Source organism: Gasterosteus aculeatus, chromosome 2 (genome assembly GCF_964276395.1).
Source record: "Gasterosteus aculeatus chromosome 2, fGasAcu3.hap1.1, whole genome shotgun sequence".
Taxonomy (NCBI): domain Eukaryota; kingdom Metazoa; phylum Chordata; class Actinopteri; order Perciformes; family Gasterosteidae; genus Gasterosteus; species Gasterosteus aculeatus.
The window spans coordinates 534,207-561,586 of record NC_135689.1 but is presented as its reverse complement, the minus strand read 5'-3'; the positions used below and the strand labels follow the sequence as shown (position 1 = coordinate 561,586).

General features: G+C 46.3%; 2 protein-coding genes and 1 long non-coding RNA gene across 13 annotated transcripts in view; 2 read left to right on the top strand and 1 right to left on the bottom strand.

Moving 5' to 3' along the window:
* Nucleotides 1-45: 45 nt before the first annotated feature.
* On the top strand, nt 46-18,664 carry ptpn18 (protein tyrosine phosphatase non-receptor type 18). Of its 10 annotated transcripts, none has more exons than XR_013450932.1 (18): nt 2,101-2,233; nt 4,949-5,057; nt 5,238-5,314; nt 5,479-5,574; nt 5,687-5,725; nt 5,896-5,964; nt 6,070-6,132; nt 6,229-6,371; nt 6,742-6,808; nt 8,251-8,328; nt 8,733-8,804; nt 9,967-10,095; nt 10,829-10,945; nt 11,730-11,866; nt 11,945-12,022; nt 14,230-14,360; nt 18,218-18,360; nt 18,488-18,664. XR_013450932.1 is itself a non-coding variant. In XM_078081131.1 (16 exons), exons 1-16 carry the CDS (start codon nt 2,174-2,176, stop codon nt 18,238-18,240), a joined length of 1,272 nt encoding a protein of 423 aa, XP_077937257.1. In that variant the 5' UTR covers nt 2,104-2,173; the 3' UTR covers nt 18,241-18,664. The 10 variants fall into 10 exon arrangements, 5 of the variants coding, with proteins under 5 accessions (XP_077937257.1, XP_077937245.1, XP_077937229.1 ...); XR_013450925.1 differs by having other exon boundaries at nt 2,106-2,233; nt 9,967-10,010; XR_013450924.1 differs by having other exon boundaries at nt 2,106-2,233; nt 9,967-10,010; nt 18,218-18,664.
* On the bottom strand, nt 9,051-9,695 carry LOC144383504 (uncharacterized). Its single transcript, XR_013450934.1, has 5 exons — nt 9,607-9,695; nt 9,424-9,556; nt 9,318-9,347; nt 9,198-9,267; nt 9,051-9,116 (listed from the first exon to the last, which is right to left on the bottom strand). It is a non-coding gene; the product is annotated as an uncharacterized LOC144383504 (long non-coding RNA).
* Nucleotides 18,665-22,229: 3,565 nt separating the features above from the next.
* Nucleotides 22,230-27,380, top strand: part of plxna3 (plexin A3) — a 63,977-nt gene continuing 58,826 nt past the window's right edge. For both annotated transcript variants that reach the window (XM_078081078.1, XM_078081073.1), the window contains exon 1: nt 22,230-22,531. The gene's annotated coding sequence lies outside the window, so the exon portion shown is untranslated. The remainder of the gene's footprint in view (nt 22,532-27,380) is intronic.

Sequence of the window (27,380 nt, the reverse complement as noted above, 5' to 3'; positions counted from 1 at the left end):
CACATACCATGCTGTGAATGGATGGGGTCCAGCTTCCATCCAGGAGAGACGGACCAGTTAGTTAGACTCCAAGAATGTCTTGGAGACATCAAAACTTGGATGACCGGCAACTTCCTGATGCTAAACTCAGAAAAAACGGAAGTTATCCTGATAGGCCCAGAGCGCCTTTGAAGCCAGCTGTCACATGATAGTTTTTATGGATGGAATGTCTCTGGTACCCAGCAGCACCGTCAGGAATCTGGGAGTTCTCTTCGACCAGGATATGACCTTCAACTCGCATATAAAGAAGACTTCAAGGACTGCCTATTTCCATCTACGTAACATATCAAAAATCAGGAACTTCCTGTCTCAAAGTGATGCAGAAAAATTAGTTCATGCGTTTGTCACTTCCAGACTGGACTACTGTAATTCTTTGTTATCAGGCTGCTCTTGTAAATCTCTTAAGCCTCTCCAGCTGATTCAGAATGCTGCAGCACGTGTATTAACAATAACTAAGAAAAGGGATCATATCACTCCTGTATTAACTTCTCTGCACTGGCTCCCTGTTAAATCAAGAATAGATTTTAAGGTACTTCTCCTCACCTACAAGGCACTTGCTGGTGAGGCACCATTGTATCTTCAAGAGCTTGTAACACCGTATTGCCCTACAAGGCAACTGCGCTCCATAGATGCTGGTTACTAGTTGTTCCTATGGTTTTAAAAAGTAGGCTGGGGGCCAGAGCCTTCAGTTATCAAGCTCCTCTTTTGTGGAACCAGGTTCCACTTTCAGTCCGGGGGGCAGATTCGGTCAGCTCTTTTAAAGTAAAACTTAAAACGTTCCTCTTTGATTGTGCCTATAGTTAGGGCTGGCTCAGGTTAGTCCGGACCAGCCCTTAGTTAAGCTGCTATAGGCTTAGAATGCCGGGGGAATTCTTAGGACACACCGAGCTCCTCTCTCACGCTCTCTTTCTACCATAATTCAAGTTTTATTAATGCAAATGACTAATTCAGCTTCTTTCCGGGAGTTTTTTTTTGTGCTTTCGCCCCTATCAGGTCTCCATAGATCGTGGTTCCTTCGGGACCCTGGTCCTGACACCTACCGTGGCCATGCTGACGCCTGCTGCTGCCATCATCATCATCATCATCATTATTTTAGATATTAATCATATTACTTTACTCATAAACCGACATTACCCTCTCCTAAAATCTCTGTGCTCTCCCTCCCCACAGGCTTCTGTGGATGGTGGTTCTATCTGATGGTGGTTCTATGTGATGGTGGTTCTATCTGATGGTGGTTGCCTCTGCAGTGGTCCTGCTGTGCGCCTGGCTTACTACTCACAATTACTAGAATCATTTCTGTCATAGGAATTGCATGTATTATACATTGTTCATTCTGTACACATGGCATCATTGTAGTCTGTCCATCCCGGGAGTGGGATCCCTCCTCTGACGTTCTCCCTAAGGTTTCTTCCCTTTTTTCCCTCTTGTAAGGGTTTTTTCATTTTTTGGGGAGTTTTTCCTGTGCCGATGGAGGGTTTCGGGGCAGAGGATGTCGTATGTGTACAGACTGTAAAGCCCTCTGAGGCAAATTTGTAATTTGCGATTCTGGGCTATACAAAATAAAATGACTTGACTTGACTTGACTTGACCTGGTCCAACCCGACATCCCGACCTCTGACCTCTCTGCTCTGCATGTGATAAACTGCTTGTTCCTCCTCACTGAGAGCAAAACACTCGACTAGATCTCCACTCTTTGCTGTCCTGCTCCTAAATGGTGGAAGGAGGTCTCTGAAGACATCAGGACCACAGAGAGCCTTCACATCTTCAGACTAAAGACACACCTCTTCACACTCTACCTCCACTAACACACTAACTAACTGCAGCACTTACATTGGACTCATAATGGTTCTTATCTACAGCAAGTGCGTGTGTGTGTGTGCGTGTGTGTGTGTGCGTGTGTGTGTGTGCGTGCGTGCGTGCGTGCGTGTGCGTGTGTGTGTGTACCATACAGAACCATTTGAACCACAGTAAGAACCTTCTTTTCTCATGTTGAGGCCTACTCTTCAGTTAGAAGGGGAATTGGAGAGAGAAAGAGAGGGAGAGAGGGGGAGGGAGAGAGGGAGGGGAGGGGAGGAGGAGGGGAGGGGTGTGGTCTCTCTCTCTGTCGTTCCTCACTGACCTGCAGCAGAGCGTCATGGAGCTTCTCTCCTCTCTGAGGAGCGTAGCGACGGAGACTCTGGACCAGGAGTACAACGTGAGTCTGTGTGTGTCTGTGTGTGTCTGTCTGTGTGTGTCTGTGTGTGTCTGTCTGTCTGTGTGTGTCTGTGTGTGTGTGTGTGTCTGTCTGTCTGTGTGTGTGTCTGTCTGTCTGTGTGTGTCTGTCTGTCTGTCACTTATGATTATTCCTTATAGAAGCGTAACTTTGAGAACAATTTGTTTACATGGATTTGAAAAAAAACAGGGTCCTGGTCTAGTCCAAGGCCTGTTACCCAGTAGACCCCTGAAGGGTCCTGGTCTAGTCCAAGGCCTGTTACCCAGTAGACCCCTGAAGGTTCCTGGTCTAGTCCAAGGCCTCTTACCCAGTATACCTTTGAAGAGTCCTAGTATAGTCCAAGGCCTCTTACCCAGTAGACCCCTGAAGGGTCCTGGTCTAGTCCAAGACCTCTTACCAAGTAGACCCCTGAAAGGTCCTGGTCTAGTCAAGGCCTCTTACCCAGTAGACCCCTGAAGGGTGCTGGTCTAGTCCAAGGCCTCTTACCCAGTAGACCCCTGAAGGTTCCTAGTCTAGTCCAAGGCCTCTTACCCAGTATACCTTTGAAGAGTCCTAGTATAGTCCAAGGCCTCTTACCCAGTAGACCCCTGAAAGGTCCTGGTCTAGTCAAGGCCTCTTACCCAGTAGACCTCTGGAGGGTCCTGGTCTAGTCCAAGGCCCGTTACCCAGTATACCTCTGAAGGGTCCTAGTATAGTCCAAGGCCTCTTACCCAGTAGACCCCTGAAGGGTCCTGGTCTAGCCTCTTACCCAGCAGACAGACCTTTGTGATGGGTTGTTCGAGAACATTGCTCTTGGTTTTGATCTTCACTGACCGAACTAGTCCTTTAGCATCTGGCATCGTTCTTATTACTCTTCCCAGCATCCATGACCCTCTGGGTGCTGTTGAGTCAACAATCATGACGACATCACCTGTTTGAATGTTTTTCTTTTTACTTTTTTCTTGCATTAAGGGCAAACACTCAGGTTCACCTCTTCCAAAATAAGGGTTTAAAGACCATTTGACACGGTCTTCCAGCAAGGAATTTCTGAGTTTGTCCTGGTCTAGACTCCTGAGGGCTTTACAGAGTTCTCTTTCTGCGCCAACCAGATTAGTGCCATTGTCAGAGCGGATGTGTGATACTTGACCTCTTCGGCATATGAACCTCCTATTGGCATGAATGCAGGAGACTGTATATAGCAGGTAGCTCATTGTGCCATATCCACATTCGTCCGAAAAGTGATGCAATTGGACGCTTGTTGGTTTTTCAAAGTCTTTTGGCTTGATGCAGTGAGGCACACTGAGATCAGTCAGTTTTTTCACACTGGATGTCCACTCTACCCACTTTTTAGACGTTGTTTGTGGAATTTTCTCATCCCATCCATACTTCTGTTTTCACAGCTCTTGAAGTATGGTCTTCACAGGGAGTGTGAGTGGAACTAGAAATCCAAGTGGATCGTACACCGAGTTTACCACAGACACTCTTTGAGTGTGTGGTCTTTCTTTCACTATGATCTTGAACATGAATGTATCATTCTCAACTCCCCACTGTAGACCTTGGCTTTGTCTTCCTCCGGAAAAGCAGAGAGCACAGCGTGGCTGTTACTCACCCACTTTGTGAGGTGAAATCCTCCCATGTGACAGACAGTTGACAGGTCTAACCAGTTATACAGCCTCTTGTTCAGAGGGCATAGATTTTAGACAATCATCGACATAGAAGCTGTTTCTAATGGTGTCTATTACCTCTGGGTGAAAGCAAGTCTTGTTGTCCTCTGTTGTTCTTTTCAATGCAAAACTTGCACAGCTAGGTGAAGATGTTGCTCCAAACAGGTGTACAAGCTTTTGCTGATACCTTCACTTGGTGGAACATGGAGCGAATTACTGCCATTACAACCACTGGCTCCTGCCTGAAGCACTCCAACCAGGCTGTTTGTCAAATCAGGGCCTTGTAGCAGCTCAGAGTGGAGGGTCTTTCCATGGGAGGATGCACTGCAATCAAAGATGACTCTTAAGGTTTGCTTCCTGGGGTGATATACTCCATGATGTTGAACGTACCAAACTCTGCCATCCGTCTTATCCAGCTGCTCTGATGGTACCACTTCAGCATATCCCTTCTCAATCACATCAGTTGCAAAGTCAATTTCCTTGAAATGTCCTTTTCAACCCTAAGAAGCGTTGTGCTGCAACTGAGCGGTTATTTGGCATGATCAAGTTACCTCTCCCGAAAGGCAAGTGCAGGTTATAGTGTCCATCTTTCAGTATTTGCACATTTCATGAACTTCCTGTCTTCAATTGACATCTCAGGCTTGTCCTCAGATGCTTTCTCACTGAAATCTTGGTTGTCTTGACTGATCAAGAGCAGAGTGAAGTAAGGAGATCGCAGGTAGAATAGATGGGTTTGGCTTTGAAGGACGATATGTGACAAGCACTGTCATGGAGTACGGAGATTTGCATTTGAAGGCCAGGCATTCATTCAATCTAACTACGTAGGGATGAGAAAGAAAGAATTGAACCTAAACACCCCCCTTTCGCCACTTAGAAATCGTCTATAGAGGTTAGAGTTGCTACATTTGAAATGTTTAATTCATTGAGGTAAAGACACAGTGTTGCTCCTTAAATATGATTAAATCTTTTAAATCAATGAAGTTTTAAAACTGAGAAACTATTCTCCTGAGCGAATGTCCCTGTGTATGTCTGTGTGTCTCTGTGTGTGTCTCAGATGGTGCGTTCACTGACCTCTGTGAAGAAGAAGAACCTTGGTCTGACCTCTGATGTTGGAGAGTTAAAGGAGAACATCAAGAAGAACCGCTACAAAGACATCCTGCCTTGTGAGGACTCACCTCCTCCTCCGTCTCCTCGGCTCCTTGCTCCCTACCTTCTTGTGACCTTCATCCACTTGCATGAAGGACACACTTCTTCTCATTTAAAATAAAACAAGACAAGGTTTGGTTAAACTGTGTGTGTGTGTGTGTGTGTGTGTGTGTGTGTGTGTGTGTGTGTGTGTGTAGACGATCAGTCCCGGGTGGTCTTGTCTCTGATGACATCAGACTCAGACTCTGATTACATCAACGCCAGCTTCATCCCGGTGAGAGCTGCTTCCTTCCTTCCTTCATTCTTCCTTCATTCTTCCTTCCACCATCCCTCCCTCCCTATGTCCCCTCTTTCCTTCCTTCCTTCCTAGCAGAGAAGTTCAGTTCTTTACTGAGCTCATATTTGGCCCATGTTGTAACACGTCATCTTGTCCACCAGGGGGTGACGTCACACCGCCGTTACATCGCCTCGCAGGGACCCCTCGGCTCCACGCGCACGGACTTCTGGAGGATGATCTGGGAAAATGACGTCAAGGTGCAGCATGAAACACACATGTCTCGTTATTTAAGATACTTCACCTGTTTGAAGTTGTCTTGGTGATCAGCGGAGGGAGGCGGGGACTAACGTCTGGTTCTGTGTGTTCCAGGTGATAGTCATGGCCTGCAGAGAAATAGAGATGGGGAAGGTAAGATGGAACCAGGAACAATAATATCAATTAAATGTAAAATAGTTGTCAGCGGCTTATGTCACATTACTTTGTTTTAGTCACGTCTTTAACTTTGACTTCATGTTGGTTTTTAACATCAGAATCATATTGTGACTTTATGGACGTAACTGGTGGTTTGTTTCCTGCAGAAGAAGTGTGAGTGTTACTGGTCACCAGTTCAACAGGAAGCTTCTTATGGGGCCTTCGGGGTGTGCAACGTGAGGACACACACACACACACACACACGCACGCACGCACACGCACGCACACACACACACAGAAACATTTTATTACATATAAATGTTGTTGTTGTTATTCTCCAGCAGGAGGAGACGCGTCCTGATGAAAACATCGTGATCAGAGTTCTGACTGTCTCCTACCAGCAGGTATATATATATATATATATATATATATATATATATATATATATATACACACATATTGGTGCTGTTTGAATGTTTGTATCAACCTCCCCACCTCAGATCACCCGCTCACTGACCCAGTATCAGTTCCTCTCTTGGCCCGATCATGAAGTTCCACATGAGGTTTCTGGAGTTTTGGATCTTCTGGAGAAAGTCAGAGTGACTCAAAGTACACACACCTCACCTGTACTGATCCACTGCAGGTACACACAGACACACACACACACACACACACACACACACACACACACACACACACACACACACACTAATGCTGATTCCTTGTCATTATTGAAACCTGTTTTTTCCAGCAGTGCAGATCTCAGATCAGATGGTCATTAACATTCAACAGGCAGTAACACACACATATGGCAGCTTATCTCTCACACACACACAGACACACACAGACACACACAGTGACAGCAGCAGGCTGTGAATATGCAGCAGGTAACACTTGCTAACGATGTCACAGCTAGTACGCACACTGCATCTGTTCCTGTGTGCGTGTGTGTGTCTGTGTGTGTGTGTGTGTGTGTGTGTGTGTGTGTCTGTGTGTGTGTGTGTGTGTCACAGTGCGGGCTGTGGGAGGACCGGAGTCCTCTGTGTTCTTGACTACATCCACGACCTGCTGGTTACCAAGGTAACGAGTAATGACGAAGAGAAGTACTGTTTTCTGTGGTACTTCTACTTCGTTTTGCAGACAACATATTTTCTTATTTTACTCCTCCAGAAAACATAACGGTATGAAGTACAGTGTCAAATTGAAACTGTACTATCAAAACCTAACATTCCTTTGTCAAAATGTAACTCTGATGACAAAATGACACATACATGCATCATATGACACATACATGCATCATATGACACATACATGCATCATATGACACATACATGCATCATATGAATACACTTTCAGATCAGCAGCAACACACTAGTCTACTTTATATAAAAAACTGCAGTCTTTTGTTTTCAATGTTTTTATTCCACAGAGGGCAACAACCAAAACATGAAATACTGAATTACTACCATCACATAGAACCACCATCACATAGAACCACCATCAGATAGTACCACCATTACATAGAACCACCATCAGATAGAACCACCATTACATAGAACCACCATCACATAGAACCTCCATCAGGTAGAACCACCATCAGATAGAACTACCATCACATAGAACCACCATCAGATAGAACCACCATCACATAGAACCACCATCACATAGAACCACCATCCACAGAAGCCTGTGGGAAGGGAGAGCACAAAGACTGTAGGGGAGGGTAATGTTGGTTTATGATGACAGCAATAGTAATATGATTAATATTTAAAATAATAATAATAATAATGATGATGGCAGCAGCAGGTCAGCAGAGCCAGGCAGGTGTCAGGACCAGGGTCCAGACAGAACTACAATCTATGGAGACTTGGAGTGCTATGGAGAAAGCACTAAAAACGCATGATGTGCAAAAAATAAAATGTGGATTATTGTAGAACGAGAGCGTGAGAGAGGAGCTCGGTGTGTCCTAAGAATTCCCCCGGCAGTCTAAGCCTATAGCAGCTTAACTAAGGGCTGGTCCGGGCTGACCTGAGCCAGCCCTAACTATAGGCAGAATCAAAGAGGAACGTTTTAAGTTTTACTTTAAAAGAGCTGACCGAATCTGCCCCCCGGACTGAAAGTGGAACCTGGTTCCACAAAAGAGGAGCTTGATAACTGAAGGCTCTGGCCCCCAGCCTACTTTTTAAAACCATAGGAACAACAAGTAACCCAGCATCTATGGAGCGCAGCTGCCTTGTAGGGCAATACGGTGTTACAAGCTCTTTAAGATACGACGGTGCCTCACCAGCAAGTGCCTTGTAGGTGAGGAGAAGTACCTTAAAATCTATTCTTGATTTAACAGGGAGCCAGTGCAGAGAAGTTAATACAGGAGTGATATGATCCCTTTTCTTAGTTCTTGTTAATACACGTGCTGCAGCATTCTGAATCAACTGGAGAGGCTTAAGAGATTTACATTTACTAATACCTCAGTGTCCACGTACTATACTCCAGTCACAGTACTTATACCTCCTGCCATCCTACAGCAGATGGACACAGACTTCAGCATCAAGCAGCTGGTGCAGGACATCAGGAGACAGAGACCCTCCGCTGTCCAGACCAAAGTAGGATCAATATCATTATTCATTGATAATGTTAATTATTATGTTATTATAATATTCATATACAATACAAGTACAAGGACAACAGAGTACAAACTACTCAAAGTACTGATTGACTCATCCACTTTTTGATCGTACAAGGTGCAATATATGTATGTGTACATATGTGTATGTGTATTTGTATATATATATATATATATATAGAATAGACCGTTAACCACGGTTCCCTTTTGGGGAGGAGCTTAGTCTGATTGACAGGTCTTTACTAGAGACGTATACAACGTTTCTACATCCTCCTTAGTCCATATATGGTTACTTCCTGTTACTAAAAAACTATCGAAAACTACACACTGTGGTGAAGTTACTTCACACTGAGACTCTAATGAGGAGGCGCAACCTTCTTCCAGGAGCAGTACCGCTTCATCTTCACCGCCGCCGCCTGCATGTTGGAACGAGCGCTCCTGTGCAGCCCGTCTGAGGTAAACACCACAGTCTGCCGGAGGAAGTAGACGCAGAGCGCTGCTCAAAGAGGAAGTGATCCGATAGTTCCACTTCCTCTATGCAAATCCAGCGCAGACGGTTTGTAGTCAAAGCTGCTCGACAAGGACTAACGTAGGAGACAAGCTGACAGGTAGGATAACCTACACCTACACCACCACCACAGGGAGAACCTACACCTACACCACCACAGGCAGAACCTACACCTACACCACCACCACAGGGAGAACCTACACCTACACCACCACAGGCAGAACCTACACCTACACCACCACCACAGGGAGAACCTACACCTACACCACCACAGGCAGAACCTACACCACCACCACCACAGGGAGAACCAACACCTACACCACCACAGGCAGAACCTACACACACACCACCACCACAGGGAGAACTTACACCAAGGACTAACGTAGGAGACAAGCTGACGGGTAGGATAACCTACACCACCACAGGGAGAACCTACACCACCACCACCGTACAGGCAGAACCTACACCTACACCACCACCACAGGGAGAACCTACACACACACCACCACCACAGGGAGAACTTACACCAAGGACTAACGTAGGAGACAAGCTGACGGGTAGGATAACCTACACCTACACCACCACAGGCAGAACCTACACCTACACCACCACCACAGGGAGAACCTACACACACACCACCACCACAGGGAGAACTTACACCAAGGACTAACGTAGGAGACAAGCTGACGGGTAGGATAACCTACACCACCACAGGGAGAACCTACACCACCACCACCGTACAGGCAGAACCTACACCTACACCACCACCACAGGGAGAACCTACACACACACCACCACCACAGGGAGAACTTACACCAAGGACTAACGTAGGAGACAAGCTGACGGGTAGGATAACCTACACCTACACCACCGTACAGGCAGAACCTACACACACCACCACCACAAGGAGAACATACACCACCACCTCATGCAGAACCTACACCAATACCACCGCCACAGGCAGAACCTACACCCACACCAGTAAAGAGAGAACCTCCTGGAGACGACCTGATTAATTTAGATCAGATTCATGAAGTAAATGTTGTAACAAGGTTACAATTGAGATTTTCTAATATTTGTAAAGTCACAAAGTTCTTTTTGTGTTACCAGGTGAAAACTGAGCAGAAACCCACAAAAACGTCTTCCTCCAAAAGGTGTCTGCCTGCCTCTCTGTCTCACCCTCCTTTTCCATCCCTCCATCCTCATATGTTACCTAGTTACCATGGAAACAGAATAGAGGCAAGGACACGCAGACGCAAGAGTCCCTTGCGTGTCCCTTGCGTGTCTTTTCACACCTCCTTGTGTGCGTCGACCCATTTTTCTAGACTAGCGTGTAAAGCGACGCAGCCTCCTGCAGCACCAGGCTGTGATTGGTCTGCTGACTACGTCCTTCACGGAGTCTCACGTCTCCGTTTTCACAGCACAATACGGCCGTTATTAAAAGGAAGAACGTTTACGCTCTGCAACACACGGGAGACTTTACAACCAGGAAGTGAAACCAGTGCGTTGACGCGTAAAGACGCAGAAACACGCGGCGGCCTTCAGAGATGGTTGTGATGATGATGATGGTGATATTAGAAAACAAACTTGTATCACCACTTTATCTCCTGTGACCATTCAGCCCCCTTGGATACTGTCAGTGTAACCATGGCGATAGAGTCACCACGCCGGAGCATTTATCAAAACTCATATAAAGGTCAATGGAGTTTTGAATGAATTCGTCATCATAAGATTAAGATGTAACGTTATTTAACTGCACGTATTTATTTTCTCTTGAGTTTCACGTGTTTAATATTGAATGGTTGAACTACCTCCTCTGTTAATCAAAAAATACTTTTAATCCAAAGTTAAAGATATTTTGGTTTTATTTAAACAGTTGTGTGATATTTCTGATGATACTTTTATGTTTTATGTATTTAATATTCACACAAATATAGATTTGATCCATTTTTTTCTTCCGTCATATTTTCAGGGACTCACCGCCGACTGCCATGAACGACACGTACGCTGTGGTCAACAAGCCCAAAAAGCCCCTCCCACCTCCAGCTGACCCTGCCTACTCCACCGTGGCCCCGCCCAAATTCAGCAGGTAAAGAAACACCTTGAGGACCAAGTGGCACAAAACGCCACCAGTAATTATACATTTAAATGTCTTAAGTGGAAATATAGTTAACTTTAAAACAAAGAACAAATTAGACGCAGAGTCTATTTAGTTTTTTTAATACCAAGTAATTGTAATTGTAAGGAAGCTCGTAAACAAAAACATATTGACCTGTAAAGGTTATTAGTCAACATTAACACACATTATTATTTTATAATCATTATCTCAGCATTTGGATGATGATGATGCTAATGGTGTTGATAATGAGATGATGATGGTGATTATGATTGTAAGGGTGATGTTGATGGCGGTGATGACGATGGTGATGATGATGATGACGATAGTGGTAGTGGTGAAGATGATGATGTTGGTGATGATTATGAAGGTGATAATGATGAAGGCGATGATGGTGATGATGATGGTGGTTATGGTGATGGGGTCGTCGTGGCGCAGGGGTTAGAGAGGGTGTGCTGGAAAGCACAAGGTTGGTGGTTCGATTCCAGGCTGCCCCATGTTCCATGTTGAAGTGTCCCTGAGCAAGACACCTAACCCCTAATTGCTCCCCAGGCAAAATGTGAAAAAGCCATGGGTTTAAAGTGTAATGTAAGTCGCTTTGGATAAAAGCGTCTGCTAAATGACCTGTAATGTAATGTGTAATGTGTTGATGATGATGATGGTGTTGTTGATGATGGTGATGATGATGGTGGTTATGGTGATGGTGTTGATGATGATGATGGTGTTGTTGATGATGATGATGATGATTGACTCTCAGGACGCTGCCGTTGTCCCATCACTATGACAACGACCCCGCCGGAGCGTCGGTGGCTCCTGTGTACAGCGTTGTCAGACCTCGAGTTAAACCCCCCTTAGCCGTGCCTCTCTGTGACGACGAGTGTCACCTGAGTCCAGGTAGGAGGCGGAGAGAAGGATGGATGTTGGGCCGAGGTGAGAGACGAATAATACTGTTCTCTTTCTTCTCAACTAAAGGTTCATCACGAACCGACAACGACTATGAGGACCTCTCCCCTACGGCCGCCGACGTCATCGGATTACCTGGTGGCATGGGTGAGTACACCTGTCTCCTAAAGGGACACGCCGCCCTTTTGGACTCAACATTAACCGTTGAAAATTAAACTACAGTCCATCCGGAAAGTGTTCACCGCGCTTTACGTTTTCCACATTTTGTTATGTTACAGCCTTATTCCAAAATGGATTAAATTCATTATTTTCCTCAACATTCTACACACAACAACTCATAATGACAAAGTGAAAACAGTTTTTTGCAAATTTTTGCAAATCTGTTAAAAATAAAGAACAAAAACATAACATGTACATAAGTATTCACAGCCTTTGCCGTGACACTCAACATTTAGCTCAGGTGCATCCTGTTTCCACTGATCATCCTTCAGATGTTTCTACAACTTGATTGGAGTCCACCTGTGCTAAATTCAGTTGATTGGACATGATTGAGAAAGGCACACAACTGTCTATATAAGGGATCACAGCTGACATATCAGAGCATAAACCAAGCCATGAAGTCCAAGGAATTATCTGTAGACCTCCGAGACAGAACTGTATCGAGGCACAGATCTGGCAAAGGGTACAGAAAGATTTCTGCAGCATTGAAAGTCCCAATGAGCACAGTGGCCTCCATCATCTGGAAAAGGAGGAAGTTTGCAACCACCAGGACTCTTCCTAGAGTCGGCCACCCAGCCAGACTGAGCGATCGGGGGAGAAGGGCCTTAGTCAGGGAGGTGACCAGGAACCCGATGGTCACTCTGACAGAGCTCCAGCGTTGTTCTATGAAGAGAGGAGAACCTTCCAGAAGGACAACCATCTTGGCAGCACTCCACAAATCAGGCCTGTTTGGTAGAGAGGCCAGACGGAAGCCACTCCTCAGTAAAAAGCACATGACAGCCCGCCTGAAGGACTCTCAGACCATGAGAAACAAAATCCTCTGGTCTGATGAAACAAAGATTGAACTCTTTGGCCTGAATGCCAAGCGTCATGTCTGGAGGAAACCAGGCGCTGCTCATCACCTGGCCAATACCGTCCCTACAGTGAAGCATGGTGGTGGCAGCATCATGCTGTGGGGATGTTTTTCAGCGGGAGGAACTGGGAGACGAGTCAGGATTGAGGGAAAGATGAATGCAGCAATGTACAGAGACATCCTCGATGAAAACATGCTCCAAAGCGCTCTGGACCTCAGACTGGGGCGACGGTTCATCTTCCAACAGGACAACGACCCGAAGCACAAAGCCAAGATAACAAAGTGGCTTCGGGACTCTGTGAATGTCCTTGAGTGGCCCAGCCAGAGCCCTGACTTGAACCCCATTGAACATCTCTGGAGAGATCTGGAAATGGCTGCATCGACGCTCCCCATCCAACCTGATGGAACTTGAGAGGTTCTGCAAAGAAGAATGGGAGAAACTGCCCAGAAATAGGTGTGCCACGCTTGTGGAATCATACCCAAGAAGACTTGAGGCTGTAATCGCTGCCAAAGGTGCTTCAACAAAGTATTGAGCAAAGGCTGTGAATACTTATGTACATGTGATGTTATCGTTCTTTATTTTTAACAGATTTGCAAAAATTTGCAAAAAACAGTCTTCACGTTGTCATTATGGGTTGTTGTGTGTAGAATGTTGAGGAAAATAATGAATTTAATCCATTTTGGAATAAGGCTGTAACATAACAAAATGTGGAAGAAGTGAAGCGCTGTGAATACTGTCCGGATGGACTGTATATCATCTGAACCGCGAGACGAGAGCTAGCTAACTTTAGCTGTCAGCTACCAGCTGCTAGCTAGTAAGTCATACTATATGGTGAATAAGAGCAAAGCTATTTGTAACCACTGCAAACCAGAAGTATCTCATCACCAGAGCACTGAGAGCCTGACGGTTTTTGAGAAAATATCAGTTTCGTAGTTTTGAGAAGTGTACCAGCCTACTTATATGTTGAAAGTAGCTATTTTTCAATATCAATATATTGGAGAAGGGTTTACCCTGAAAAGGTCAGTTTGGGTCCAGATGATGCAATATCCTGTTAACTGCTCTGCACTTATAAAACAAATAAAAGTCTTATATTCACGGCCGGCCTAACATCTGAGAAGATGCAAATATGCGGAAAGGTTTTTAAAACATCTGCTATGTAAAAATATATTTGATTATTTTCATCCAAAAAAGTATTTTATTTCTAATTTATTAATAATTAAATTCCTTTCTTAATGTGTGTGTGTGTGTGTGTGTGTGTGTGTGTGTGTGTGTGTGTTGCAGGGTTTAATTGTCGTATTCAGAAGCCAAAAGGACCCAGAGACCCTCCAGCTGAGTGGAGCCGACTGGAGAGATGAACTGGTTATTACTATTAGATGAACTGGTCATTATTATCAGATGAACCTGTCTGACAGGTAATATACGGGATGTATTAAATATTATTATCATTAGTTTGACAGTTTATCAGACGTAGTAAGTAAAGACTATTTCTGTTTTATATATTCAGCGCCTAAAGAACGAAGCCAATAGAAAGTGATGACAAAGATATTTACATGAGAAAATAGTCCAGACTGTGACGAGTTAATGACAGGAAAACAACCCAACAGTGATGACATCACTCTGACATCATCAGCTGTGAGTCAGGAACTTTGATTATACACACAGGAAGAAGGTGGTTTCAATTAAGCCTTTGGCATGAAGATCGTGTGTGTGTGTGTGTGTGTGTGTGTGTGTGTGTGTGTGTGTGTGTGAGATCATCAGTATACAACAGATATTAGGGCTGATTAACACACAACCTGCTGTGTTTTCATTGCGTGTTAAACTCCTTTGCAACCCCGGGACCCTCCTGTACTCCCATGATGTCACACACGTACACACTCACCTACACACAGGCTCACACAGACACACAAACATACAGAGAGACACACACAGTGGTTTAGAACCCTGAACCACTAAGTGCGACTCTCCCTGTCACACAGGTTTGTGTCGGTTAAACAGCACAGACGTGGTGACGAAACACGGAGAGAGTGTGTGTGTGTGTATGTGTGTGAGTGTGTGTGTCTCAGTCTGTGTGTGAGTGTTTTTTTGTCTATTTGTTACTTACTTCAAACATAATCTCCATTTATAGCAACGTGTTTTCTTGCTGCCTCTGACATGGATGTTTTCTTCTTTCTCTAACAATTGAGGCGCAGTAAAGAACTGAAGTAGTTTTTAGTTTTAACAAAGTCATCCCTCATTTTATTTACCTTTGTGTGTGTTCACTGTGAGAGCCTCTGTGTTGCATTTCTTGTTTGTACTTGACAAGCAGTAATATTCACACTTCTGTCATTGTTTGCATGCATTGTAATGCATCAATATTGTTTAGCATTTTAAACTTGGATATATCTTCTGTTTTTAATTGTATTTCGTAACATCTGCCACTTGGGGCTAGAGATGAAAAATGTGGCACATTTACAGTAATGTTTTTATTAATGTGCCTTTTCCCTTATCAAATAAATAAATACTGTCATATCTATTTTATCTCCATCTCATATCATCTTATCTTTATTTAATCTCCTTCTACTTCCAAGACACTCGCTCTGATCATTTAGTTTAATCACTGAAACGGACTCTCCTCCATAGTCTCCAGCATGAAGACCTCCTTTGCCCTTGACCCCCTCCCCTCTTCCTCAGTGAAGGCCTGCCTGCCCTCACTCTCCCCCTCATCACTAACATCATCAACTCCTGCCTGTCCTCTGGTCTCATGCCCCCCCGACCCCATTTACATCCCTCCCCTTGGACAAATTATCCGTCGTCATGGTCTTGATTTCCACTGGCAGGCTGACGACACCCAACTCTACTTCTCCTCTAAGGCCTCAGTCACAGTGGCGGCCGATGGATTTTTTTTTCAGTTCAGTTTCAGTAAACATGTATGATTCAATGCAAAACAGGGTATCAAACACGCATTATTACTTTGCAGTTAAATATTTAACATTTATTCCAACACTTCTTGTTGGTCTTCTTGAAGAACACTGCCGGTCCACCGCTCTTATGTTGTTAAACAGTGTCAGAGACTCGTCCTGACGAGAGCGCAGCGAAGGGCTCAAATCTCAATGTATTTTAAGACGCTGAAATTATAATGTCACTCATTAACTTTATCAGTGATTGGCTAACTGCTCCTTAGACCGAGCCCAGCTGAGACATATGGAGAGGACACGCAGGAAAAGCATATATTTTGCACAGATATCTTAATTTACAAATATTACGGGTATATAATCCACGTCTCAAAAACACAGACATTGACTATTTGTAAAATGTATTTTTACTATAATAAACAACAAAAATTGATAAACCTTTTAAAAAACATTTTTTAGTGGTTAATCATGGTGGGGCCACGACCCGTTGCCCTCTGTGGACCAGCCGCAACGGCTTAGTCACCTGCTCAACTCTCACTGCCTGACTCACTGACATAAAATCATGGACACAACAGAACTTTCTCAAACTCAACTGCAATAAGTCTGATGAAGAGTACTTAAGTCTGCAATTAGTACTCTTCATCAAGTAACTACTGACTCCCTCTTTCAGCCGCTCATCCCAGACCTTCTCTCGCAACACGATGGCTCCATTGTCACTCCTTCCACATCCGCCAGGCTCCCACCCTATCACCATCCAAACAAGCCCTCACAACCCACCTCAAACTCTCCTTCTCCTGCTACCCCCGGCCCCCCACCCTGCACTACATGACTCACTCCGTACAGCTTCTCCGGTTTATTCTGTTTTTTGTCTAAAAAAAACTAAAGCTCTATCTCATTGCTATTTCATCTCATTGCTATCTTATTTCCATCTCATCAGTCTCATCTCATCCATGTCTCATCTCTATCTCGTCTCATCTTACCTCATTCATGTCTCATCTCAGCCTCATCCCAGCCATGTCTCATCTCCATCTCATCTGTCTCATCTCATCCATGTCTCATCTCTCTCATTTCACCCATGTCTCATCTCTATCCCATCTCACCCATGTCTCCTCTCATCGATGTATCATCTCTATCTTGTCTCATCTCTATCTCATCTCACCCATGTCTCATCTCTATCTCATCTGTCTGATCTCATCCATGTCTCATCTCGGGCTCATCCCATCCATGTCTCATCTCTATCTCATATGTCTCATCTCATCCATGTCTCATCTCTATCAAATCTCACCCATGTCTCATCTCATCCATGTGTCATCTCTATCTTGTATCATCTCTGTCTCATCTCATCCATGTGTCATCTCTGGCTCATCCCATCCATGTCTCATCTCACCCATGTCTCATCTCTATCTCATCTGTCTCATCTCATCCATGTCTCATCTCTCTCATCCCATCCATGTCTCATATCTATCTCATCTGTCTCGTCTCATCCATGTCTCATCTCTATCTTATTTCACCCATGTCTCATCTCTATCTCATCTGTCTCATCCATGTCTCATCTCGGGCTCATCCCATCCATGTTTCATCTCTATCTCATCTGTCTCATCTCATCCATGTCTCATCTCTCTCATCCCATCCATGTCTCATCTCTATCTCATCTGTCTCATTCAACCCATGTCTCATCTCTATCTCATTCAACCCATGTCTCATCTCTATCTCATCTGTGTCATCTCAGCCATGTCTCATCTCTGGCTCATCCCATCCATGTCTCATCTCTATCTCATCTGTCTCATCTCACCCATGTCTCATCTCTATCTCATTTCACCCATGTCTCATCTCTATCTTGTCTCATCTCTGTCTCATCTCATCCGTGTTTCATCTCTGGCTCATCCCATCCATGTCTCATCTCACCCATGTCTCATCTCTATCTCATCTGTCTCATCTCATCCATGTCTCATCTCTGGCTCATCCCATCCATGTCTCATCTCTATCTCATCTGTCTCATCTCATCCATGTCTCATCTCATCCATGTGTCACCTCTCTCTTGTCTCATCTCATCCGTGTCTCATATCTGGCTCATCTCATCCATGTCTCATTTCATCTCAACTCTTTTATTTTACTTTATCTCTGTTCTCATCTATTCTCGTGTTATGTTTCTATGGTTTGGCGTCATGTAAATAAAGAAAATTGAAAATGAAACAAGTCATGAACGGAGAGAGAGAGAGAGAGAGGGAGAGAGATGAAACGACAGAGACGGACTGAGAGCAGAAGACAGTTACAGATTTAAGAGACAGAGTTCTGCCACTGAGCCTTGTTGCTAGGCAACTGAACTGAGCAGCTCCCCTTTGAAGTTTTCCCTCATTGTTTTTTTTTCGAACAATCAGGTCAGAGCGAGGCTCAGCGGTAACCATGGAAACCACCTTGGAAACCAAGCCTGGCGGCTGTCCCGTCGTCGAGCAGAGAGTGAGAAGGGGAGGGTTGTTTCGCCCTGGTTTCAGGCTCTCAGGCAAACTGTCCTGCCAGGCAGGTGTAAAAACTATAAAGTCTCCTTTGATACATCATGACGTCCATTTAGTGCATTATGGTCAACAATACAACCACTGAACTCTTGAGCAAATATGTAATTTTGTTCAATTTTGTTATTATGTTAACAGTTATTCTACAGCGGTGGATGGAAACAAGACGTCAGTCAGCTTTTATTTTGAAGGTCTCCTGGAAATGTTATTAAAAGTTGAGTTAAACTTGAATATCTTTCTATAAAGTCATCATTGGAATCTGTGGATGGAAAATCACTAAAACAGCTGATGCATTAAATGGATTTATGGATATTCCAACGTTCCAATGTTTAAGTCACATGACTCATATTCTTTATTTGTTCATATTTACATTGTCTTTGTGTCCATACGACTTGAGACGTCCTCTTCTTCTTCTACTCTTAACGGTAGAACACGGTTCCTCTGGGTTTTTCGTGCTTTAAGTCTGTTTGGTTGTAGTTAATAAACTCTCTCACTCCCACACACACACTCACACACACACACACACTCACACACACACACACACACACACACACAAAAACACACGCGCACACAGATGAGTTGGACATAAAACCTCAGCAAAGCAAAAAGTAAATAAAAACAGACACGCGGAATTCCTTCTGTGCTGCGGCTTCAACCTCGTAAACTCCACTCAAGATTTAAATAACAGCTGCACACACACACACACACACGCACACACACACACACACACACACACACACACGCGCACACACACACACACACATGCACACAAACGCGCATGCACACAAACACACACATTTGGGGTGATCAGGAATCAGGAATCAGGAAACATTTATTTGCCAAAATATGTCAAACATAAAAGGAATTTGTCTTGGCGGTTAGTGCGCGACAGTAGACAGACAAGACAACAGTGCACAGGTAATAAAATAAAGTGAAATGAAATGCTAATGCAATGTGTTAGTAGAATAAGGCTATGGGTTAGTATAAAACAAGGGAATAAAGTTAAACAAATTTTAAATGTTAAAAGGTTGAAAAATATTAAGCATAAAGTGCACTAACGAACAGTAACAGACAAGAGACAAAGTGACAAGTGACAAAGTGATGAATTGCAGTTAAAGTGACATGTGCAGTGTGAGGGGGAGTGACCGGTGGGATGTTATAGTCAGTCAGAGGGGGACCGGCTCTGTTGATGAGCCCGACTGCCGACGGGAAGAAACTGTTGGTGTGGCGGGAGGTTGTAGTCCTGATGGACCTCAGCCATCAGGACTACAACCTCCCGCCAGATGGGGGCGTTTGAAGGATTGGGGGGGTTAGGGGGGTGGGGGGATGGGGGGTGTGTGTGGAGGATTGGGGTGTGTGTGGAGGGTTGGGGTGGTTGGGGTGGTGGGGTGGTGGGGGGGTGGAGGGTTGGGGTGTAGGGGGGTTGGGGGGGTCGGGGGGGCATTGTGGGTTCGCTGGTGCTCCTCTTGACACTGCGTGTGATCCATGTTCTACAGCTGTTGCATTGAGCGGCTTGTAGGAGTCAGCAGACGTCTCCCTGACCACAGACGGCAGCACAGACCAGTGATGTTCTCACTGCCTCTGTGGATTTGTTTAGAATGAAAAGTTTTATTATTATTGATACACAGTTGCCTTTAAAACTGCAGTTGTTCTAACTTCCTTTAAATGGTCACAATAAAAGCTTGTTGTGTGATCGTCATTCATTGAGGAGATGCAGAAGAAGAGGACATTTAGGCCTCCTTGTCTCCTGAGGCTTTTATTTTGTAATTTCACATTTCCTGTGGTCCATCGGAGGCGAGAGGAGAGGAGGGGAGAGGGTTAGGCCCCTCAAGTGGCTTCAATTAAGTAAATTACAGAGAGCGAAGCGGAGACAGAAACCGGCAGAAGCAGAACTGTCAGACTCTGAGTTGATTACAGGGTGAACCTTCAGAACCTCAGAGCTCCAGTCTAAACCTGGACCTGAACCCGGCCCACAGTTATTTCAGGCTGCTGGAAACACTGAGTCTGCTGCCTCGAGGCCCAGCAGGTCTGATGGGTTCTGTAGAAGTAGAACAGAAGGCAAAGACAGGAGCAGCTTCATTGGGCGTATTAAACTAGGACATAAAACGTGGTGCCGGTTGTGTTGAGGTGAGAGGAGGCAGGGATTCATCTTATAGCCCAAAGTCACTAACAGGGTCCCTTTTTACTGTCCTCTCTCTTCTCAGCCAATCCATCGCATTTGATTCTGGAAACAAATTAAAGTTGAAAGCACATTTTTTTTAACCATTAATTGTAACAACCAACAGTTGTTTTACACTCACTATTATCTCACTATTTATCACTATAGCCTCACTATTACCACAGTATTACCACACTACATCTTCACGGCATGTTCTTCAGCTATCTGGACTATCGTGTAAGGAATGTATTGTGTACTTTATGTACTGTGTACGTGACTTAATGTGTACTTTGTGTAATGTGTACCACCTGACAACGTGACGTTCCACTGAGCACTTTTGGGGCCATAATCTCCCAAACCGGCCACGACCAGGTTCTCCTCACAAGATTTCTGACAGAGCAGTAAAAACAATTGTGAGAAGAGTTGTCCAAGAGCTGAGGACCACCTGTGGAGAGCTTCAGAAAGACCTGGACATCGCAGGTGAGTAATTCGCGGCCCCATTGAACTCTTTGGAGGCCAAATGGCCCCAAAAAAAACAGACCAACAAGAAGGTTCGGAGGTTCGGAGGTGGGTTCATCACAGTGTGGAGATGTTCTTCAGCAAACTTCATGTAACTCAAGGAAGGATGAATGGAGAACATTCCTGTCAAGCTCCTGAAGTTTGCGGATGACACCACCCTCATTGGACTGATCTCTGGTGGGGACGAGTCCGCCTGCAGGTGGAGTCTGACCATCTGGTGTCGTGGTGCAGCCAGAACAACCTGGAGCTCAACGCTCTAAAGACAGTGGAGATGGTTGTGGATTTCAGGAGGAACAGAAGAGCCCCACCCTCCCCCATCACCCTGTGTGACTCCTTCCGTTTCCTGGGCTCCATCATCACCAGGACCTCAAGTGGAGCGAGCTAAAAAGATGGTAGCCGACCCCTCTCACCCCGGACAAAACCTGCTTGTGCCCCTTCCATCTGGCAGGAGGCTGAGGTCCATCAGGACTAAGACCTCCCGCCACACCAACAGTTTCTTCCCGTCGGCAGTCGGGCTCATCAACAGAGCCGGTCCCCCGCTGACGAGACAATGACCCCAAACACATCGCCAAGGAAACAAATAGAAAGACTAAAGATCAGAGCCTGTAGAACCTTCAAGATTCAACACGGTTTGCTGAAATCACACCTGAGTATTAAATGTGTTCAGTAAGCGTGTTCAATACTTCTCCTGGTGTCATTCCTTTCTTTACATCTATGAATAACTTTTCACCGACACGTCGGGAACATGTCATGTCCAATAGCAGCTTCGCAAATATATGTACTGAGAAAAATGCATGCGAAAGGCATGTTCAATACTTATTTTATTTACTTATTTCACACACACACACACACACACACACACATATATATATATATATATATATATATATATATATATATATATATATATATATATATATATATCAATAAATAAAATGAAATGATGTCTGGATGTTTCGCTGTCTCCACATCTGGTTTCAGGGGAGCAAAACATCAGATTATGGATGCGGACTGAACCATCACACGGATCCTGTAGGGGGGAAGATTTTAAATTCACACTTTAACTTATTTTTTAACACAAGACAACTTGTGATTCTCACGTGTCCTAAACGACGTGGTTCCGGTAACGTGTCCAACCCCCGCATAACATATTGATCCGGTGTAATCGGCCCCCCGTGATTGCCCCCAGCCCCCCCCCCCCCCTGTGGTGTGTGTGGAGTGGTACGGTCCGAGTTGGGGGTGTTGGGGGGGGGGGGGGGGTGCAGCAGCAGACCGAGCCGAGCCGAGCCGATGCAGGCTGTGTGACAGGGGGAGCGCGCCGATCTCTGCTGTGGACTATTCAGCCCCCCCCCCTTCCCCCGGACCCCCCCGGACCCCTCTGGACCCCTCTGGACCCCCCTGGACCCCCCGGACCCGTCCGGACCTCGCGCCGCTGCGCGTGAGCAGCAGGAGAAAGGAGGCAGCGCGCGGGACCGTGGATTTCGAGCTGCGCGTGCACCGTTCAGGTGAGTCCGGCTCTGTGCGGAGGAGGTGGAGAAGGAGGTGGAGAAGGAGGTGGGGGCCGGGAGTGGAGAAGGAGGTGGAGAAGGGGGGGGGGGGGTTTACCGGGACTCGGCGCGTTGACGAGGCGGCGCGTGGGGGAGGGGGGCCGCCGGCCTCCATTAAAGAGAACAAAGGGAAAGGCGGCAGGAAAACCGCAGAAATCACCGTTAAAAACCGGCGGGACGAGCCCCACGTGCCTCCGTCCTCATGGAACCGGGACCGATCGATCCGCGTGCGCGTTCCGATCGAACGGTTCGCGTGAGGAGACGCCGCGCGCGCTCGTCCCGGTGTGATTGATTTAAACGACCGTCGATCACGTGATTTATGACGTGATGGATCGTAGGAATCACTTGAAATGACAGCAGGACGTTAAGAGCTCCGTGATCGATACACTGGGATCAGATTCGGATGATCACATGATCAGTGGCATGATATAGGATCGATCCATCATCCCGGGATCAATAACTGCAGCAGCAGCTCTCGCTTTCACGGGACCGATCAACCAAAACAAAATGGAGATTTGTTTGTTTGTTTGCAGAAAAAAACCAGTTTAAATCCATAAACGGAGGCGATCAGCTTATCAATGATCGCATCGATCCGCGGCGTCATAAAGGAGCACCAGGGATTCATCGTGTGATCAGCTCGTCCACTACACGCACTTCGGTCCAAAAATAATTCGGACCAGAATCAATTAATCAAGGAAATAATTAGCAGAATGATCAATAACCGCTGATTCAACGTGTCGATCCAAGAGGAAGGTTATTAGTTCTGAAGTTATTGACAGGAATAAAAAAAAAACATTCCTTCAGGTGACCTGATCAATAAACTGATCAAAGCCGTGTAAAGAGTCACATTTGAAACCTTCACAGCCTCTGATGAAGATGAAGAGCTGCAGTCTGTGTTATTGATCAATGGTGTCTTCATTGATCGGTGTCATATCCAATCGTGTGTTCTGGGTGAATCACGTTAAACTGAGACATTCACATTACAGCTCGATTGTCTGACGCTTTCCTGCAAAGCGACTTTGAACCCGTGTTTTTATATCTCGGGGAGCAGGTGAGGAACCGGCGTCTGGCTCAGGGGCAGCCGCCGGGGCTCAAACCACCAACCTTGCGGTTCCCGGCGCTCCCTCTACTCCTGCACCACGCCGACCCCATTTCAGTTATCAGTTCAATCAGTTATCAATTATTCTACTAATCAATAACAGCTAATGGCTATAAAAGCTGTGATTGATCAGGTGTTGAGTTCACCTGTCTGAGGAGCGATCAACAAGAAGAAGCTCCGCCTCCATCACGCTGCTCTGATCAATATTTCATACAGAAACTAGTTCATCTGTGAGGAGGAGTTTAAGGGGGAGGAGGGGGGACACGGTGTGATGAAGGAGGGAGGAGGGGTGAGACGGTGTGATGAGGGGGGAGGAGGGGTGAGACGGTGTGATGAGGGGGGAGGAGGGGTGAGACGGTGTGATGAGGGGGGAGGAGGGGTGAGACGGTGTGATGAGGGGGGAGGAGGAGTGAGGAGACGGGACACACTGATGAAGGAGTGAGGAGACGGGACACACTGATGAAGGAGTGAGGAGACGGGACACACTGTAATGGGGGGAGGAGAGGGGAGACTGTGATGAAAGGTGAGGAGGAGGAACACAATCTGATGAAGGGGAGGAGGGGTGAGACAGTGTGATGAAAGGTGAGGAGGGGTGAGACGGTGTGATGAAAGGTGAGGAGGGACACAGTGTGATGGGAGGAGGGGTGAGACAGTGTGATGAAGGAGTGAGGAGGAGGGACACGTGTGATGAAGGAGTGAGGAGGAGGGACACGTGTGATGAAGGAGTGAGGAGGAGGGACACGTGTGATGAAGGAGTGAGGAGGAGGGACACGGTGTGATGAAGGAGTGAGGAGGAGGGACACGGTGTGATGAAGGAGTGAGGAGGAGGGACACGTGTGATGAAGGAGTGAGGAGGAGGGACACGGTGTGATGAAGGAGTGAGGAGGAGGGACACGGTGTGATGAAGGAGTGAGGAGGAGGGACACGGTGTGATGAAGGAGTGAGGAGGAGGGACACGTGTGATGAAGGAGTGAGGAGGAGGGACACGGTGTGATGAAGGAGTGAGGAGGAGGGACACGGTGATGAAGGAGTGAGGAGGAGGGACACGGTGATGAAGGAGTGAGGAGGAGGGACACGGTGTGATGAAGGAGTGAGGAGGAGGGACACGGTGTGATGAAGGAGTGAGGAGGAGGGACACGGTGTGATGAAGGAGTGAGGAGGAGGGACACGTGTGATGAAGGAGTGAGGAGGAGGGACACGGTGTGATGAAGGAGTGAGGAGGAGGGACACGGTGATGAAGGAGTGAGGAGGAGGGACACGGTGTGATGAAGGAGTGAGGAGGAGGGACACGGTGTGATGAAGGAGTGAGGAGGAGGGACACGGTGTGATGAAGGAGTGAGGAGGAGGGACACGGTGTGATGAAGGAGTGAGGAGGAGGGACACGGTGTGATGAAGGAGTGAGGAGGAGGGACACGGTGTGATGAAGGAGTGAGGAGGGACACGGTGTGATGAAGGAGTGAGGAGGAGGGACACGGTGTGATGAAGGAGTGAGGAGGAGGGACACGGTGTGATGAAGGAGTGAGGAGGAGGGACACGGTGTGATGAAGGAGTGAGGAGGAGGGACACGGTGTGATGAAGGAGTGAGGAGGAGGGACACGGTGTGATGAAGGAGTGAGGAGGAGGGACACGGTGTGATGAAGGAGTGAGGAGGAGGGACACGGTGTGATGAAGGAGTGAGGAGGAGGGACACGGTGATGAAGGAGTGAGGAGGAGGGACACGTGTGATGAAGGAGTGAGGAGGAGGGACACGGTGATGAAGGAGTGAGGAGGAGGGACACGTGTGATGAAGGAGTGAGGAGGAGGGACACGTGTGATGAAGGAGTGAGGAGGAGGGACACGGTGTGATGAAGGAGTGAGGAGGAGGGACACGGTGTGATGAAGGAGTGAGGAGGAGGGACACGGTGATGAAGGAGTGAGGAGGAGGGACACGTGTGATGAAGGAGTGAGGAGGAGGGACACGGTGTGATGAAGGAGTGAGGAGGAGGGACACGGTGTGATGAAGGAGTGAGGAGGAGGGACACGGTGATGAAGGAGTGAGGAGGAGGGACACGTGTGATGAAGGAGTGAGGAGGAGGGACACACACACATTCGTACACTATCAGACTCAAATATAAACTCACACATGCTGAGTCATCGCTGAGGAAACGCTGAGTCAGCAGAAAGAGAAATGAGTTCTGAGAAGATGATTTCAAGTTTCACCTCAACCTGTCTGTCTGTCTGTCTGTCTGTCTGTCTGTCTGTCTGTCTGTCTGTCTGCCTGCCTGTCTGTGTCTGTCTGTCTGTCTGTCAGTCTGTCTGTCTGTGTCTGTCTGTCTGTCTGTCTGTCTGCATTAGATGTTACACACTCAGGATGAACTGAGGAACAAGCAGGAAACAATCAGCTGCCCTCTTCACTTCCTGTGTGTGTCTGTGTGTGTTTCCTCCTTTCAGAGGTCAAATGCATGTGTGTGTATGTGTGTTCTCATGATCACATTAGAGTATAAATGCAGATGTAATTGTGTCACAAGCTGTTGTCGTGGTGTTTTACGCTGGTAGAGAGCGTTATTTGTGCGTTATTAATTGTTGGTCTGAAGTTATAACCATGATTGTGCGGTTATGTGCGTATAACGGATGAATTGCACATCGCTCAGCCCTAACCTACACACATACACACAAGTAGAGAAAAGAGTCATAAAAACACAGAAATAAATGATGAATTCCTCGAATCGAACCGAGGTTCCATCTGTTTCTGCCAGATGTTAAATAGTAAACGTCTTAAATGTCACATGTTCCATAATACTCTTTATCCATCGATAATGACTCGCACATCAGGAATATTTCATCATGATTTAGTGGTCTTTAAAGGTGTGTGTGTGTGTTTCATATCTCTTCTTCTTGTATCAGCTCATCTGACAGCTGATTGCGTACAGAGAGGGTGATGTCATCAGCATGTAAGGAGAGAACGAGGCGACAGGAAGTGTGTGTGTGTGTGTGTGTGTGTGTGTGTGTGGGTGGGATCATGCCACTGTATGTTTCCTGTAGGTTCTGGTCATGTGACCAGGCTTGTCTTGTGAATAAATGGAACCATTTAAATATATAAAAACCGAATGTGTCATCGGTCATAATATCACCGTTCTATTGCTTTTAATCAAGCAGAGGTCAGAGGTCACGGCTGTGTGATGATGACTTAATGCTTGAAGTCTGTCTCACGGCGGGACACTTTAAAAACATGGCTCACGTTGGTAACTGCATTAGTTGCTCGGCAACAGAAGCCCACATGAGGACATTGAGAAGCAAGCTGATGGACCAGCGGGCTTCTGAAGACTCCACGGTTGACGTGGTTGAGGAGTGAGACGTCTCACTCGCTGGCTCGAAGTAAAGAATGTAAACACCTCATCTCGTCTGTGGCCCCGCCCCCTCCCTGTGATGTCACAGCAGCCATGTCACCAGCTGGAGGTGTAAAGGAGAATCAGTAAAGCTGAGTTAAGTGTCCCTTGCGTGTCCCTTGCGTGTCCCTTGCGTGTCTTTTCACACCTCCTTGCGTGCGTCGACCCATTTTTCTAGACTAGCGCGTGAAGACTAGACGCCAGCCTCCGATGCAGAGCTGGGCTGGATTTGAATGGTCCTTTCTTCTCAGGAAGGTTCCTCACTGGGAGAAAGGAAGTGAAGGAGTGGAAGTGGCTCCAGGATAAGAGCTCCAATGCTTCCTTACTGAGATGATTTAGCGTA